The sequence below is a fragment of the Drosophila santomea genome, chromosome 3L, assembly GCF_016746245.2.
Source record: "Drosophila santomea strain STO CAGO 1482 chromosome 3L, Prin_Dsan_1.1, whole genome shotgun sequence".
In the NCBI taxonomy this organism is placed as follows: domain Eukaryota; kingdom Metazoa; phylum Arthropoda; class Insecta; order Diptera; family Drosophilidae; genus Drosophila; species Drosophila santomea.
In genome coordinates, this window is record NC_053018.2 from 5,773,436 (window position 1) to 5,791,183 (window position 17,748).

A 17,748-nucleotide genomic window follows, 5' to 3' on the forward strand; every position below is an offset into this window, starting at 1 on the left:
GGCTCAAGCTGAAAACACACCCAAACCCAAAGCCTTTTGGCTTAAGTCGTCGACGTAGTCGCAGCTATGTTTGTATATACATATATTTTTGATATGCTTCAGCAAACACCTGCAACGTCTCAACAACAATGGGAAATATTGTTAAGTAACTGGTGTGGGGAGGGAAGGGGAGGTGGTGGTCTGAGAGTAGTGGATGCAGTTTTTGGTGCATTAGCGGAGTGCGTTACCCTCCAGCTCCTGCTGCATCTGCTCCTCGTTTGGGGTCCTCGTTTTGGGTCCTGCTCGTCCTTTCAGCTCTGTTTATTGTTTATGTTTTTGGCTGGGATTGTTTGCCGGGGTATGGGGTTGTTGTTAATGCATTACTGGGGCGAATGCATCCTGTTGCCAGGACATGCAATCTGCATTTCTCTCATTTCAGCCAGCCCCTCGCTGCTTTTCGCTTGCAGTCCGAAGAGATCGTAGGCAACTTTTGCCAAATCATGGCCATTTCTTTATTTTATTGCTCGCATATCCTGGTACGCTGCTCTGATGTACGAGTATGTGCAAATTATGCGCACTGAAATGAATATTAATAATGCGCGCCGCGCTGTAATCCATGGCGTATGCGTAACTTTTCCATTAAGCGCAAATCGTTTGTCAATTTGCCAGCGCAAATAAATCACCAGGTCCCTGCTCCTGCCGCCGAGAAGTAACTGCCCGCCGAAGGATTCTTGCCTTAAGCCCAATTAACCCATTAGGATAGCGGTTGCCATTTGATGCGGCAGTCAGAATGCAATTAAAAAAGCCAAGACCAATGAGCAGCATCAAACCAGAAAATGGCCCTGCAACTCTGTCCTCCTCCGCCTCCTCCTCCGCACTTACTCCACTTACATTTAATTTTTATGTAAGCATCACAGCCCGAGGATGAGAAAAGAACCAGGACCAGGACCAGGACCAGGACCAGGACCAGGACCAAGACCAAGACCAGGACGAAGACCAAGAAAAGTAATAACTGCGCATTGCCATTATTTATGTTTATGTCCGCACTACATCATCTTCAAATGTCCGCGCGCCTCCCTGTTCACCCCTTGCAGCTATAAAAAACAAGTGTCTGCAGTTTAGAGAAGGGCATGGGGAATACTAGATAGTTTCTAGGGATGTTAAACGCGATTTATTGTCACTGACATTAGACATAGAAATCCTCAACTGATCTCAGAACTGCTTCTAGAAGTTTATCTTTAAATTTTACAGAATGAGATACATAATATCTATCTAGATTGTTTAAAAGAATGTTCAAGACAAACAAGGTCACAATAAAATACTATAAAAAACAATAATGTATCTTAAAATGTGAACAATTTATCACGTAGGTCTACGCAAAAGTTGTACCTTTTAAGAAATTAGATTTTTACAAATCATATAATATAGAGCAGGTCCTTCTAAGTAAAATGGCAACATTTATCCCATATCCTTTGCCATCCCTAAGAGATCCCAGGCTGGTTTTCGCTGCACTCCAGTCCAAGACGACGTTTAACTGCCGCCGTTGTGAGTGCCGTTGAACTAATTTCCGTTGCCCTGCGGCAAGTCAGTGGGTTGTGGGTGGTAAGTTGAGGGTGGTGCATCGCGAATGAAGAACGAGCGGGTGGTGGCACTAAAGTGGTTGCCAGGAAGGAACTCGGTTTGCTCCACTCTGGTCTGGCTTGTAAAAATTGCATTCTTCGCGGCCTTTTCTATTGCTCGAGCATTTGTCATTGGGGCGCTCGCTAATTTGACATAAATTTTAAATGCAAGGATGTTCTGCTGGGGGAGAATGAAATGAGATGAAACATCCGGAAAGTTTGGGGATCTGGAGCAGAGAAAAAGAGCGTTTGCTTACACATACAGCGGCCATTTTTAGCCAAGAAATGGCGAAAACGCCGATTAAAAATTTACGATTTTTTACAAAAAATATTTTTTTCGATTTTTCGATAAAAAAAATCCGTTTTTTTTCGATAGCTGTGAAAATAATTGTCCAAAACTGGAATGCCATTCCTCGTTGAATTCGTAACAAAATTCCCTATCGATCCATGTACATACTTTGAAATGCTAATTTTTTGTCATTTTTCGCAAATTTTGATGATGGTACCCCTTATCAAAAATGCAAAAATTTGTCAAATTTTTTTTTGTCGAAAATTGAAAAAGTAGGGATAGACATTGTTAGCTATGTTTATTAGCAGCACAAAACAGTCTTTATTTTAGCTGTGCGGCCATTTTTGGCCAAGTTATGGCGAAAAAGCCCCCAAACCCCGCACACCACACCCCGCACCCCGCACACCATACCCCGCACCCCGCACAAAAATTTGTCAAATTTATTTTTTTGTAAAATCGAAAAAGTGGGGATAGACATAGTTAGCTATGTTTATTAGCAGCACAAAACCGTCTTTATTTTAGCTTGGCCAAATTGTAGCAAAAACCTGGATTGAAAATATCGGATTTTTTTACAACATTTTGTTTTTAGATTTTTTGATAAAAAATAATCGGTTTTCTTTCGATAGCAGTGAAAATAGTTGTCCAAAAGTGTAATGTCATACATGATACCATCAGCGATTCAAAACTTTAAAGTTAAAAACAACTATATTAGGAAAAATACTATGGACTTCTATTCAGCTAGTAAATCTATCAGTTATATGGCTGTAAAATTTATATTAATAACATTTTTTTCGTTCGAAAGTCAATAATCAAACATCCTTGTTCTTCACATTTACACTTGCAATCTACTACTTAAAGTTATTGCCTTCTTTCCCTTCTGTTTGCTTTGCTAGCAATTGATAAAAATATTTCTTTTGGCAAATGCTTATGATAAACATGTTGTAAAGTGTCCGAATCGATTAAGTTTCTTGAAAGTAACCCAGCTCCCAGCCAACTCCTCGATTTCTTTTCTGACCATTCAGGCAAACAAACCAATAAACTGCATGCGCTGACCAAAAACTTTTGACTTCCGAACCGAACCAAACCGAAGGGAATTCGCTGGAAATGTTAGTTTGCTCCACTTTCTGCACTTGAAATATAAATTGAAGATACGTACACTAGATGTACAAGTACGAGTATGTCTTGCAGCAAAGATGTTTACCGACTGCCAATGCAAAAAATATCATTTAAATGGAGATACACAAATGGCAAACGTTTTCCAGTGGCAGTCAAGCGATGTAAAATATATGGAGAAGACTGGGGACAGCGGGGAAATCATGAATGGACACACTATATGGTCTCTTGTTAGTCTTTGACTTTGACAGTTGTTGTTCAAATTGGCGGCAAAAGGCAAAAAAAAATGAAGGAAGGGTAGTAAAGCGAAGAAAAGAGTTGAGTTGAGGGCCATTAAACGAGTCTTGAATGAGCTGACCATTAGCCGGGGCATTCTGTAAACTCGGTAATTGACTGGCGCTTATGGATTGAACCACCTCTTTTTCCATTGTGGGGCGTTACACGTGCGTGCCAGTTCAAAATTTTCCAAAAAACTAAGAAAAAAAAGAGCGAACAACCGCTAGTTAAGTTTGCTTTGTCATAACTAACAGTTTGCATTTGAGTTTTTGTTCGCAGCCTTTGTTGAAATTTTACAAGTCACGCACTGATTTGGCAATTTGCATGCAGCGACCGCTAGATGGCGCCAGCACGTGCTCCCTGTCAGGGGATTCCCCCCTTTTCTCCACCCCCTCCCTCTATTCGTGAAACCATACAATATTTGAATTGGTTTCGGTTTACCAACCTTTTTTTTGTGCGTAATTTTAGTCCAACTTTTAATTTAAACTTTTTCTGTAAATTTCTTCGCAATGAGCTTTGAATTAAGGCCACCGCCCACACTGCGTATGCGCAATATGCAGTTGATATGGAAATGCCAAAGGATTCAGTTCGACTGGCATTTTTGGCAAATTAAATATTTTTCAAATGTGTGTCATTCGATTCGCCCCTCTAATGGCGCAACTTTCCATGCTCGAGTATTAATTTATTGCCAATCTAAATGCGAGGACAAATGCACAGGAAGTCGAATTGAAAGCGGGGTAACTTTTCCAGCATTCTGGCGTTTCCATTTGCATTGTAAGTGGGTGCAGATTCTTTGGAGGATTTCAGCTGGAAAAACAGGAGCGCATAGGGATAAATACCAAATCATAAAATAGTAGTTCACTTTATAACATTAAATATGTTCTATTGGGTTCTCCAATGTTGTTTTCTATGTCTTGTTATTTATTGTAAATATTTAGGAATATAACAATTATTTTAATTGACCCAATTTGCAGCCATAGTTTCCTGTTTTAGTGTTTTATAGGACTTGATCCCACCATTAAACCCGTCGCTGTCAATGGGGCATTGAGTGCGATAACAGACGCATGAACCTGGATAGCTTCTTGCCCACATGTATGGATACCTCTTATCCCTGGCTACACCTACAACCGAACCTTTTCATGCTCCATTGTGTTATAAATATTCATAAAGCGCTCCGCCATTTTTCGTTGCGACCGCCGCAACTAAAGCCTTGATTTCTTGCAGTTTGCTACACCCACATGCACACACACACACACCCACACTCACACACCCATGTAGATGTTACCAATACCTAGCCAATATGGCTGAAATAACCCCCTAGCCCTCCGCCATTTTCCGAGCCCCCCTTTTGGAGCTCCCCCACACTGCCCATTTAACCGCAAGCCATGCTTCTAATGCCGCGTTGGCATAAATTTAAAGCAGCAGCTGCGGTTTTTCCACTGCTTTTCCTCCCTCTCTCTCTTTCTCTTGCTTTTGCAGTTGTGGGTGGCTGGGCGCTGCTAGTGGGTGGTGCTACTGGGATTTGCTCTCTTTTAGCAAAGTGGGAGGGAGAAAGAGTGTTACAAAAACTAAACCAGGTACGGCTTTAAAACGGAAAAACCATTTTATACTGCTAATTGATTTTTCAAACACCCATTCCCCAAAAAAAAATACGTAACCAGCAAATTAAACCCCCTGCTCGATGTTGCGGCTGCCACTGCTCTCCTTGTTTGGCATTCAATTAACGGGAATTTGCATTTTACCAATAGATACACTCTGCCACTATATATATTTGGTAAGCCTCTTCATGTCGGCCAAGTGGGCGTGGCTGGCGTAATGGCAAAAGATTCCAAGTGCTAAATAAACAAAGAGCAAAAGAACAACGAGCGATACAAATTTGTTCGCTGCTGCGCTGCCTTTAATTACAACGCTTAGCATTGATCTTCGCAATCAACCAACCAAACGCTTCTTAACAAAATGCGAAAACTGAAAAATTCCATCACCCGTTTGTTTGATGGGGAAATAAACACAGAAACCCAGATTCTCCACCAACGTGGGTGGAACATAAACTTAACGAAATAATTAAATATTTATAAAAATTTGTTAGGCCTAAAAATTACATTTTTAAACGCTGAGCTGTACGTATGTTTCGAGCAACCCTCGCTGAGCATGAAAATCACTTACACGTTCATCAGTAAGCAATGAACTTAACCTCTGAAATATTTATGTTGATTATGTTGATTATCCGCACTATTGTTTAAGTTAGCAGTCTTATGCTAGCATTAGTTTAAGTATTATTGCTATGGCTTAAGTTGCTTGTAATGAATAATTCTTGGTGAGAACCGAATTTAGTTCAGCTCATAAAAATCCGATGGCCATGAGATGACAAAACAAATATATGTATATAATAATTTAATAATTACTGCATATTTTTCTAAATTTCTAGAACATGAACTTTTATACATTTTTCAAGGAATCTTTACAGAAGTAAAAGAAATTACCCAGAAATAACCAAAAGGGTGGAGGTGCTATTTGCGCCACGTATTTTCCAGTGATTATTAACCGATGATATAAGGCGGAAACCCCCGACTTGGACCCGCCCACCGTTTACGGAGATATCTAGATGGATCTGGCCTAGACTGTTAATGATATCGCGTCCCTCCCCCGTCCCCCACCGAATTCATGATGTATGAGGGCAATAACAATTATTATCGGGCGGTGCGGGCCGGTTCATAAAACCCGATGGGTCCAACATGCGTACATAAATAATACATGAATGGCAGCAGCGCCCAAGATGACCAGCAATTGCATTTGTGGTTTTCGGCCTGGAGTTCGGCTTGGAATTAAACTCGAAGTTGGAGTTGGAGTCTCAAGGTCGCGTTACACACTTAATTTTACATTGGGGCTGCATTGTCTGCATGGGGTTTACTGTGTACTCCCCGATGAGGAGTGACCGAACCAACCGGTTCTGCAGCAAAATGATCTTGCTGAACTTCTGGTGCAGCAGCAGCTTCTTCTTCGTTTTGCCTCAATTTGGCAATATGAAAGAAGAAGCCACATAGCCATATAGCCGGCATGACATTGAATTGTAAATTGCGGGCGATATAAAAAACGCTCAACGCATAAAGTATACATACATACGTATGGCGAAGAAAACGTTAAAGCAGAGAGGTAAATAAAATGTAAGCCGACATCCGATGCATGTGAATTTTATCACGCGATGCGCGCAAAAGCCCTGCCACTTTGCATTGGAGATGTGCTCGTGATACAGTTCAATGCAATTTTGATTTAAGCTGAAATAATTTCTTAAATATTTATAAGTCTAGAAAACAGAAAAAGCCACCTGTGAGCTCTTAAGTTTTTCTTTTCGTTTCATAGGCAACTGCCTTTTTTCGATAGTCGCCACACACGTGCCAAGTGCGATGCAAAAGGTCACACATATGCAAACAAAGTACGCTTTTTGCGCCATGCTTGCTATCTCTGTTCCCCCCCATCCATTGTATACACCCGCCCAACTACCTCTCACCCCCTGACCCTTTGGTCAACTGCTGCTGTTGTTGCTGCTGCTGCTTCTTCTTCATCGCCGGCTTGGTTGTAAAAGACATTGACATTTTTTTTTTGCTGACCGTTTGCTCAGTTGCTTTTCACTGTACTTTGTTGTCGTTGTTTAATGGTTTTTATACATATTTTTTAGCCAGCTATTGTTGTTATTGTTGTCTCTGTTGTTGTTGTTGGTAGCATCGCATTACGTCACTTTCACTGTAGTTTGCGGCTTAGGGCAGCATTTGTGCTTTTGCTGTTGCCTGGCACTGTTTGCACTTGTTTTTTGGGCTACAAACAAGCAAATTGCAATAAAAATGCTCGAAATTTATGGTCCACTGGCATACATATATTTTGTTTGCGATGATTTATCCGAGACTTTTGTTCGCCTTTGCTTTCCGGCGGCACAATTTATGCACGTTTACATGGTAAACTTTTGCTGTTTTTCCCCAGTAGTTACACGTTCATGCTTTTTGGTTCAAGTTCATCGGTTGGCCACCGAATTTGCAACTGGGATCAGGTTTTGTAGTTATCGTCTTGATAGATGCGTCGTTAAGTTCGCCAAGTTACGCTCGTATATCAGCGACTATTTGGTAAACACTCATCACAAAGTTGATTCTCAAAATATTTATCGCTGTGAGTCTGTTCATTACGCATACGCCATGTTAACACCCACATTAAGCATTCGCCCCGTTCGCACATAGTGTTTGCCATCACTGCTGCGGCTTTAATCGATAAGAATCGGGCCTAAACAAAGTCATTAGTCCAATTAACGTGGCCTGACTGAACAAGCTAATTTCCCAGTGCCCAAACGGCGGCAATTTTCGGCCAGTTATTTTGAATGGGTCAATCATACAAGCATTAAACAATGTGGCCTCTGCAAAGCACAGTTTTTATTTTATTTTTAGTAGCCCTTCAAGTGCACAGTGTGAGTTGTTTAAATAAACTAAAATTTTAACATAAAATACGGTTTTTCAATCAGATTAAACTGCGACTGGAGCAGTTCTATGCCAAATCCTTTGTGCCTGATGATCTGTTCGTGGACTATGACGTTGTCAACTATGAGAAGATCAATGTGAATCTCACAGTTCAAGTTCCCTTTCCCGGCCAACTCCTCTTGCACATCTTCGTAAGGAAGCTCTCGGATCAAGTGGGTGGATCAAACCAAGTCGATCTGGTTCGCTTGACAAACAGAGATCTCTGCAAGCTCCTCGATTCACTTCGCAATATCACAGTGGAGGGAATTCCGGGCGAAAGCCTTTTGCCCTCGACTTTCGTTGTCTCATGTCCTCTAGTTCCGGGCTTTTATTATGTGGAAAACGGCGTTATTGATTCCAAACTGATTCCCTTCCAAGTCCCTGAAGGCAGATACCTTGTACTTTTGGAGCTGATACAAGTGTACGAGGAAGTTCTGAAGCTCTGTTCCTGCAGAATCAAGTTCTCCATTAAAAAACCACCTGGATACTCGGAACCATCGCTGTTTGAAGATAGTGAGGAAATTGAAGCGACCGAGAAGCCAGTAGTGAAAAATGAAGAAACTAGTACAGAAGGTACTCAGCCGAAAGAGGATAGCTCGGAAGTATCAACTGATTACGAATAATTTTATTTTCTTGTAAGTAAATAAATAAATTTTCAGACAACTTGATTGTTTTAAATAAGTTTTTGCATAATTTATTCACCCCAACGCAATTTTTACACAATTTCTGCAAAAGTGTCCCATCTATCAGCAAGTTTTGGATGTGTAATAAAATTTATTATCTCCCACTATAAATTCGCTGAGATTGAGACATCTCACACATGTTACAGCCACGCCCATAAAAGTTAATTAAAAGACCCAGGGGCATGGGAAATATATCAAACATAAATTTGAAAACCACGCGAGACAAGCCGACGACAAAGACTGACTCAAAGATCCATCCATACAATCTAATCTTTCAATTTGTTGTCATGGTGAACTTTTTGTTTTGATATCCATTCGACACGTATTTGTTTAGGAGTGCAGACTGTGGAATGTTTTGTGGCGGCATTCTCGAAACTTCGTAATTTACATATTTAGAGCAGGGCGAATGTTTCCGGTTTTCAGCTGCAAGATCATCTCCATCATCGATACTTGCACGATGACTGGGCTAAAAACACTTGGCCTCCGTACCATTCATAGGTTGGTTTTTATACCACAGCCCCACCCAAAATGGTTCCATCGCTCAGCTCAACTTTACTTCTATTGATTCAGTGTTCCACTCTTTGGACTTGACAGCTGTTCAAAGTGTCAAATATTTATGGAGCCTCCTCTCAAGTGATAATTTACTTAATTGGCTTGGCCACCGATTGACGTCTCGATCTTGAACTTCAGATTAATTTACCATTTGAGTGACCGATCAAAGGGCTCTAGATATAGGAATTAGCCATTAAACTGCCTAGCATTACAATTTCAGCCTTCTTCCGGGTTTTGTGTAAATATTACTCTGCTGACCGCATTCGAGTTGACCTTCATTAGTCGTTGTTTTCATTTACCCAGTCTGATTATTATTTAATCAACGATCAACTTCTTCAGTGGCTTAGCGCAGCAAACAAAAGATGCCACCAAAAGCCAAGTAAACAGGGCGGCCTGGTTTGGCCCAAAAAAACAAAGCACCTGCCTCAACATGCCACGCCCCTTAGGTCCGCTTTTGGCCAGGTTTTTCTGTGTATACTTCTTTTTCGCTTACCGTCTTATTTATGCGCCAGTCTTTTGTTTATGTATCGTTCATTTGTCCTCTTCTCCATTGCGAACTGCAGTTTACACATGACATTATCATCGATGGTCACCCAAAGTTTGGCTATAAAAAGCCCTGATGGCAGATGGAGCCAAGTGCAGTCGATTTTTGGATTAATCAGCGAAATCATCTACCCAGCAGCAGCAATCATGAAGTACCTCGCCCTCGTGAGTATTTGGATACTAATTTGGATTAAGGGGCGTAAGCCTAAAATGATTTTTATTCAAGTACAACATTTCTGTGTGTCCTGACAAATGTTTTTAAATATTAATATTAAAAGAAGCCTACAGAATGTTGAAGTTAATTAAAGTTGAATTAAATTAAAGAATATTAAATTTGCATAATATTTGTAATAAAAATCTTGTATAATCTCTATTTTGCAGACCATCTTTGTGTGCCTTGTGGCCATCGCCTTCGTTTCTGCCGTGCCCGTGGACGAGTCCTTGATCGGCGACAATATCTACCAGCCTGCCTTCGACGATGTCCAGCGTCCCCAGGATCCGCAGTCCCTCTTCAAGCTGAAGAAGCTGCTCAAGCTGAAGAAGCTCGTGGGTTAGGAGAATATTCGCAGGCCATTTGCTAAGCACCGTTCAGATTCTAGTCCAGCCAATTGGGAACCTTGCCTCCCCCACTGCATTCGATTTTCAACCCGTTTTGTTTAGACAATACCATAAGCACAAACACACACATATACACACACAAAAGCACATACATACGAGTGAAGTATACGTAATCGTAACTAAAATAAATGTTATTTTCGTACACGTCGGCTTTTCTTATATCACCGCGGCTTCGGGGATGAGATCTCCATGTGCGTCCAAAAAGGAGCTAATGACTGGCGGCGGGTCGAGTTTTTGTTTACCTAGATCTGAATGGGAAACACGTTTCGTATCGTTTCTGCGGAGAGAGTGTGAAAAGCGAACGGAATCTTCCTTACATGCGTATAAATATTGGCCAATCGCTGTCCTATATATGTAAAATGATGTGCTAATACAGGCGGCAAGCTGTGAGATTAATGATCTTGCCTTTTAATCAATGATATTTTCACTGATTGCTTTAATTAGCTAATATTGATTTAGCTTATTGGAAAAAACTTGAACTAAATATAATAAATGAAATATAGCCAATTATCAGAAATATGTAAAAATAAATTATTTAGAAAAATCACCATAGACAGCAAGTCACAAAAAGGCAGATATAAAAATTCAACCTTTTTCGATAATATTCGTCATTCGAAAGTTTAGGTGACGGGAGGTAAACTGTTGCACATGGTTTTCAACGTACCATAAATTGCCATATTTAGGTTTATTAGTCATTACCAAAATATAGATGATTTTGACAGGTGATCGTAAAAAAATAAAATCAATTGGAACTGAAGGTTAACCCTACACAAACAAAAGACTCAAGAAGCGAACTTGACTTCTTTGACTCAACTATTTCCTTGCAACTTTCTTGCATTTGCACTAAGAAATGAATTTGCGTCAAAGTTTTGTTACCAAATACTTTCTTTAATTTCACTCATTTTTATATCTTAAAAACCTAAACACATAGTTAAACTATAAATCCATAAATGGGTGTGATGTGGTGTGGTGTCTAGCCCAAGAACAGCAGCTTCTTGAGCAGCTTCAGTTTGAGCAGGAAGGACTGGTCGTCGGATGGGTTGTCGGACTCACTGCCAGGACCCTCAAAGCCGTCGGGAATGGCCTCCTCGCGAGGAGCAGCACTGGTGGCCATGAAGCACACGGCAAGGCAAAGGAACACGCTCTGTAAAGGATGGGTCAGTTAGTTTCGATGTGGTATTCCATGTCGGGTTTTTAGGTGACGCACCAGGAGCAAGAACTTCATGTTGTATGTGGCTTCGGTTGGGCTGGATGTGATATGATCGATCGATGGACTCGCACTGCGCGTTGACAGACCTGCTTGCACTGATCACCAGACCCCGCCGACCCGTCTATTTATATGCCTGTTCAGTTGAGAGTGAGTTGCTCGGCCGGCGGACCGCTCGTCTTTCATAGAAACTAAAACAACGCGGAGCGTCAGCCAAAGATTTAGTGATTCACGAGTCGGTGGGTGGGGGAAATCAATCTGTTTGGACTATTAAAAGTGATTTTAGTCCAACACGCATGTGATAACAAAAGCCAGGTTCCCTTTTTTTCGTAGCCAAGTTGTGGTTTCATTGTTGGACTTTCGATGCCTTATGTTTGGGCCATTTGTTTGCTTGTGGTTTCTCCGGGCTTCGCTTCTTTTTGCTAATCGGTGTTTCCTTGGCTCTGGGTTCTATTTGAGTTGGCCATTAGCTGCGAACGGATTCTCTGCTAAATATTAATTAGCGACTTGACATTGGCCTTAACGTTCTGATCAGCCATTAGCTCTTCGTTCACACCTCCATAATAGGCTAGTGTAGCTGAATTATCCCAAAATAGTTATGTTTTCAAGTGAGCTTACACAAACTCTGAATTATCTGTTCCGCAAATTTAAATTTAAGCAGGCGGTTTGACAATGTCAACCTGCCAATCTTTCTAATTGTGCTGTACTGTAGATTAAAAGTCGATTGTAAAGGTAAGCCACTTGTAAATAGTTTACATCGTTTATTAAATGCTTTAAACTTAGCTTTTTTCTTTATAATCCATAATAATAAAGGTATTTTTACTAGCAACAAAAAAAGAAGAGCCAACATATGCGTATTTTTAATTTTCCTATGCACATGTGTTTCTATGCCCACGTTCATATACAAGCACATGGTTAATGATTATACATTTTTAAAAATGTAAATAATAAGCGCCATTTTCCAGGGCTGCCACCCTTATTAAAAATTTGCAAGTCCAGCAACGTCAATCTATGGCGATTGAAAAAACCAATCGATACACAGCCACTTCGATTCTCCGTAATAATTTGGTACAAAAATACCAATTGTTATCAAAATACCAACCGCTATCGAAATTCGATAGCATCGATACTCTGTAACAACACAAATAAAAAAAAAGAAACAAATTAGCCAAATTACAAAATTATTAGTTATCAAATCGCGGACACCATCAAACTCAAAATTAGCCCAATTTCATTCACACGCGCACAGGAAGAGACCAAACGGATACGATGACGGGTTCGTTCAGTGTGAAGCTCAAGTCCAAAAAAGGTCAATTCATTGTCAACGACCTGAACGAGCATACGACGCTGGGGGAGCTGAAAACGAAAATAGTCCAGGCCACCGACATCCAAGCGCCTCAGCTGCACGTCCTGGTCGGCTATCCGCCCAAGCCACTGGATCTCTCGCAGCAGCAGGAGCAGCGCGACCTCAAGGCGGTCGGAATCAACAGCGGCGAGACGCTGATTGTCGAGGAGAAGGCAATTGCACCAGCGACCGCGCTTGCTACCGCTGCCCCAGTGCCTGGCGGCAGCAGCATGGAGGATGACGAGGCGCTGGCGCGTCGTCTGCAAGCCGAGGAGGAGGCACAGCTGCTGCAGGAAACCGCTGGCGGTCCAGTTGCCCAGGCACCAGAGTTCCAGCTGCCGGTGGCGCCCACGGAAAGCGGGCCGAATGGCGACTTCAATGGCATCCTGCTGAAGAAGGTGGTGCCGGCGGACAACTCGTGCCTCTTCACCAGCATCCGATTCGTACTCAACGGGAAGGTGGACAACGAGGGCAGCGAAATGATGCGACACATCATTGCCCAGGAGGTGGCCGCCGATCCGCAGAGCTACAACGACGCCGTGCTGGGCAAATCGAATGCCGAGTACTGCGCCTGGATACAAAAGGCGGACTCGTGGGGCGGCGCCATCGAGGTGTCCATACTGTCCAACTACTATGGCATTGAGATCGATGTGGTGGACATACAGAACGCCATTATCAATCGATTTGGCGAGGACAAGAACTTTGGACTGCGTGTCTTCCTGCTCTTCGATGGCATCCACTACGATCCACTGTACATGGAGACATCGTCGAGTGCTGCTCCGGCTACCATCTTCCCGGTGGAGGAGGTGGGCGTCTATCAGCAGGCCGAGCAGTTGGCCAACGAGGCGCAGTCCTCCCGCCAATACACCAATGTGGACAAATTCACGCTTCGCTGCATGCAGTGCGATGTTAGGCTGGTCGGCCAAGTGCAGGCCCAGGAGCACGCCAAGCAAACCGGACACAAGAGCTTTGGAGAGATTTAATACGTCCTGATCTTCGGCACCGTCTACATTGTGGCTTTCATGCTGTTCGCCTACTACCTGCTCACCACCTAGCCACAATCGCCGTGCGAGGAGTCATCTCATTAGCAGTACTACCTCCACATCACCGCCTACCTAAGTTATTGATTATTGTGCCCAGCCGCCTGTATTCATGTTAGACCCCATTAAATCCCTTTCGGAATGCAATAAAGTATACACCTTCATCTACACTAGACTTGTCATCTTATCTCTTGGTTATGAAAAGAAGTAAGAACAGCCAATTACGTACCAACTCGTTTACTGAGCGTCGAGGAAAATAGAGGCGTATCAAACTCCAATTTGACCATCACATCTCAATGGACAATTACATTACATTTACTATGGCTATCTTAGGTTCAGTGCTAGGAGGCCCATGGCGGGGTCATGGCAGCGGGATTCTGGAGGTAGGACATCACCACCGCACTGACACTCAGCATGAAGGAGGAGAGCACCTGTTTGGCATCGTCGCTGGCCCGCGAGCTGGCGAAACTGATGCAGGAGCAGTACAGCGCAAACCAGGCGCACCACTTCAGCTATGGGGGATGGTAAATACTGATAAGTGCCAAGTCACTGGGTTGTAATCTTCAGGGTGTTATTACCTTCATCATCAGTCCACACATGGAGAAAATCATGCCCAGAATGTTCATGTAATCGGGCATCATGTCCTCGTTGGCGCCGCCGCTTTGGCCCTGGTTCTTGGGCGCCTTGTAGCGGTTGATCTTCTCCTTGCGGCGCGGATCCACGGTGATGCTCATCTTTAATTTATTTAATTTTCACCAATTTAATCAAAAAAACCAGGTCAGATTCCAATGGATGTGTGCGGGGAATGTGAATGGCACGTAGACTGCTTACGCACTTGTTTGAATGGCACTTGACCGCAGGTGGCAACGCTCTCCAATCAGCTGTTTCTTTATTTACACCGCCGCCGCACGCACGTTCGAAATAGTTTTGTTAATTACATAAAAATCACTGTAATCACAGAAAATTGCAAAAGAAAACATGGCTCTGCGGTTGCTTAGCCGTTCTATGAGCTGCCACATACGTGGCTTACGATTAATTGCCACCGGCAGACCGTTAAATAGTTATAACATCAGTCGGCTAGAGATTCCGCATGCAACCTGGTCGTGCTCACAAAACCGCCGGCTGCACGTGAGGATTACGGATCAAGAAGCCGGTTTGCAGACCAAACGAGAGGCGAACCGGAACCAAAATCCATTTCGCGAAGAAGTTCTGGAGGAACTTGTCACAACAGCTCCAAAAGAGCGCCAAAAGTCGAAGCCAGAAAAGAAACCCAAAGAGAAGTCCACCAAAAAGGTGCAGGACTTTGGTGATCCGGACACCTTTGGCGATGCCAAGGTAGTCGTAGCAGAAGATCCGGGTGATGTCGAGGAAGAGGAGTTCATTAGCAACCCCACAAGGCGCTCAAAGAAACTACAAGCCGTGGAGTATGCCCGCCAGATCAAGGATCATCTGAAGGCGAATCGCCTAAACGAGGCCATCGCTGTGCTGGAGCAACGGATGCTGAAGGAAGATCGCGCCAAGCCGGACAAGTACATATACAATCTGCTGATCAGTGGCTGTGCCAAGGCGGGCTACACCCGCAAGGCCTTCTCCCTGTACACCAAGATGCGGCAACGCGGCCTTCAAGTAACCGGAGGAACCTACACCTCACTGTTCAACGCCTGCGCCAATGCTCCCTCCTTGAGCGATGGCCTAACCAAGGCCCAAATCCTGCGGGAGAACATGCTCGAGAAGGGCTACGAACCAAATGTGAAGAACTACAATGCCATGATCAAGGCGTATGGAAGATGCGGCGATGTGGACACCGCCTATATGCTGGCGGACGAAATGATGGAGCGCCAGCTGGAGCTGAATGCCGATACATTCAACTTTCTGCTGCAGGCGTGTGCCAGCCACTCGGAGCACGGTTTCCGCCATGCTTTGCTCACTTGGCACAACATGTTGCAGCGAGGTATTAGTCCGGACTACTACAGCTTCAATGCGATGCTGAGATGTGCAAGGGATTGTGGCTTTGGTGACTTGGATTCCATGCGAGAGGTTCTCGACCAAATTGCGCCATCAGCAGCTAGAAAGAAAGCAGTTCTCCAGTTGGAGGAAGGCAAGACAGATGATTTACCCAGTGTACAATCCAGCACAGCCTCGCTGCCTGCCCAGATTGAGGTGGCCACAACAGCGAGCGAGCTGGAACTACCCAATCTCTTGCTGCCTCAGCCCCATCTGGGCAGTTTGGTGGCCCTGGAGGAGGTGACACGTCCACACGAACGCTTCCTGCTACTTGGCGGTCTCACTGGCTTTCTGGAGCACATGAAGCAGCACAACATCACGCCGGACATCGAAACATTTACCGCCATGCTGGAGGTGATACCGCCCACAAATACTGCGGAGAAGCAGCTGCTGACGTTTGTGCGCAAGATTGGACTCAAGGCGGACATCGACTTCTTCAACATACTGATCAAGAAGCGTTCCATGCGCTTCGATTACGAGAGTGCTAAGGAAGTGCTCCACATGATTCGCACGGCGGGATTGCGACCAGATATTGTCACCTACGGTGTTCTCGCCCTGGGCTGTCGCACGCAGGAGGAGGCTAGGGAGCTGCTGGAACAGATGCAGGTGGCGGGCATTAAGATGAACATGCCCATACTGGGAGCCATGCTGCGACAGGGCTGCGCCAACAAATCCTTCAGCTACGTCAACGAGATCATTCAGTTGAGTCTGGAGGAGGGCCTCAAGCCAAATGAATCCTTCCTGCGTCACCTGCACAACTTTCACAGGGGTTGTGCGCGAGCCATTGATGCCAGAGTGAGTTTATCGCCAACTTTCTGCTAGTGATATCATTAATTGTTGTGTACATTCAGCATCCATCAACCAAGACGGCAGCCTTCAAGAAGGGACACTCAAAATTCTGTGATAAATACCGCCTGTACTACGAGGAGCTGGGACTGGCCGGTCTCAAGCTGGAGGATGCCATTACCAAGATGAAGGAGCGCCCGTATGAGAAGTTCAAGCTGCCCCCTGTCGATGGAATGGAACCACTCAAGCATGAGCAACTCAAACACAAAACGAAACAGCGAAAGTACATCAAGAAGATCAAGATACATGAGCTGCAGGATGACCTTCCCAAGGAGTCTTTAAAGAGGATAGAATAAGCTAAATAGTTGATCCCAATAAAGTTTATTATTATCTATTAACCAATCATGGTGCGTTTGCGTCCGCGTGCCCTCACCTCCTCGAACTTGGAGAGCACTGCCTGCGTGTCCTTGCTGTATGCATCGCCATAGGCGGCCAGGATGTGCTCGAATAGATACGGCTGTTCGCTGTGGGTGCTGAGTAGCGCCCGTTCCAGGACGTACAGATCCACACCCTTGTCCTCGGTGGCCTCATTGTAGTGGCTCAAGCCGAAATCTATGAGGATGACATCGTAGTCGCCCCCCTTGGGATTGATTAGGATGTTTGAAGTGGTCAGATCGCCGTGAATTATGTGATTGGAGTGCATTTTCCCAATGATTTTGCCAATCCGCGTGCAGAACTCCAGCAGAGATTTCATGGCTACAGCCTCTGTCTGAGTGGACACTGTCTCCTGGATGAACTGCTTGGCCGTCTTGGCCGCATCAAAGTACTCCATATACAGCTTGTGGGTGTTGAGGTCCGTGTGGAGGATCCTTGGTGCCAGGATTCCGGCCGCTAGACATCTTCCCGACGCCTTGGCCTCCGCTTTCATGCGCTGCCGCGTGATCTGGGTGTCCAGTTCCGGGTGGCGGTACTTCTTTACGAACCGCTCCTTAATCAGGCAGGCTTCCCCTTTGAAATCTCCCAGATATAGACGTCCTTCGGCGCCTTGTTTCAGGATTTCCATGGACATTTCTTATTTCGCATCAAAACAAACCGGCTCACTTTTCTAAACCGAGGTGGCAACTCCACGCAGTGTCGTGGCTGAGAGGGGTTGGAAACTATACCAAGGTATTTTTGAAAAGTTTGCAAAAAAATATTT

At 44.0% G+C, this 17,748-nt stretch overlaps 7 protein-coding genes across 7 annotated transcripts; 4 read left to right on the forward strand and 3 right to left on the reverse strand.

Moving 5' to 3' along the window:
* Positions 1 to 7,765: 7,765 nt before the first annotated feature.
* Positions 7,766 to 8,395, forward strand: LOC120447656 (the record flags this gene model as incomplete). The annotated part of the gene is made up of 1 exon (XM_039629170.1): positions 7,766 to 8,395. A coding segment is annotated over one exon (630 nt), but the record flags the coding sequence as incomplete, so codon positions are not given.
* Positions 8,396 to 9,587: 1,192 nt separating this feature from the next.
* LOC120449894 lies at positions 9,588 to 10,190 on the forward strand. The gene is made up of 2 exons (XM_039632576.1): positions 9,588 to 9,715; positions 9,932 to 10,190. The coding sequence occupies exons 1-2, from the start codon at positions 9,593 to 9,595 to the stop codon at positions 10,103 to 10,105; spliced, it is 297 nt and encodes a 98-aa protein (XP_039488510.1). The 5' UTR covers positions 9,588 to 9,592; the 3' UTR covers positions 10,106 to 10,190.
* An 845-nt stretch (positions 10,191 to 11,035) lies between these two features.
* Positions 11,036 to 11,683, reverse strand: LOC120449238. Its single transcript, XM_039631610.2, has 2 exons — positions 11,376 to 11,683; positions 11,036 to 11,312 (listed from the first exon to the last, which is right to left on the reverse strand). Exons 1-2 carry the CDS (start codon positions 11,391 to 11,393, stop codon positions 11,142 to 11,144), a joined length of 189 nt encoding a protein of 62 aa, XP_039487544.1. The 5' UTR covers positions 11,394 to 11,683; the 3' UTR covers positions 11,036 to 11,141.
* Positions 11,684 to 12,491: 808 nt separating this feature from the next.
* On the forward strand, positions 12,492 to 13,935 carry LOC120449231 (ubiquitin thioesterase OTU1). Its single transcript, XM_039631603.2, has one exon. It carries the CDS (start codon positions 12,645 to 12,647, stop codon positions 13,701 to 13,703), a length of 1,059 nt encoding a protein of 352 aa, XP_039487537.1. The 5' UTR covers positions 12,492 to 12,644; the 3' UTR covers positions 13,704 to 13,935.
* Positions 13,936 to 13,981: 46 nt separating this feature from the next.
* On the reverse strand, positions 13,982 to 14,577 carry LOC120449236 (protein Asterix). Its single transcript, XM_039631609.2, has 2 exons — positions 14,339 to 14,577; positions 13,982 to 14,272 (listed from the first exon to the last, which is right to left on the reverse strand). The coding sequence occupies exons 1-2, from the start codon at positions 14,492 to 14,494 to the stop codon at positions 14,102 to 14,104; spliced, it is 327 nt and encodes a 108-aa protein (XP_039487543.1). The 5' UTR covers positions 14,495 to 14,577; the 3' UTR covers positions 13,982 to 14,101.
* Positions 14,578 to 14,636: 59 nt separating this feature from the next.
* LOC120449229 (pentatricopeptide repeat-containing protein 1, mitochondrial) lies at positions 14,637 to 16,906 on the forward strand. Its single transcript, XM_039631600.2, has 2 exons — positions 14,637 to 16,559; positions 16,616 to 16,906. Exons 1-2 carry the CDS (start codon positions 14,739 to 14,741, stop codon positions 16,904 to 16,906), a joined length of 2,112 nt encoding a protein of 703 aa, XP_039487534.1. The 5' UTR covers positions 14,637 to 14,738.
* Positions 16,907 to 16,912: 6 nt separating this feature from the next.
* On the reverse strand, positions 16,913 to 17,678 carry LOC120449234 (EKC/KEOPS complex subunit Tp53rk). Its single transcript, XM_039631607.2, has one exon. It carries the CDS (start codon positions 17,617 to 17,619, stop codon positions 16,945 to 16,947), a length of 675 nt encoding a protein of 224 aa, XP_039487541.1. The 5' UTR covers positions 17,620 to 17,678; the 3' UTR covers positions 16,913 to 16,944.
* Between the last annotated feature and the right edge of the window lie 70 nt (positions 17,679 to 17,748).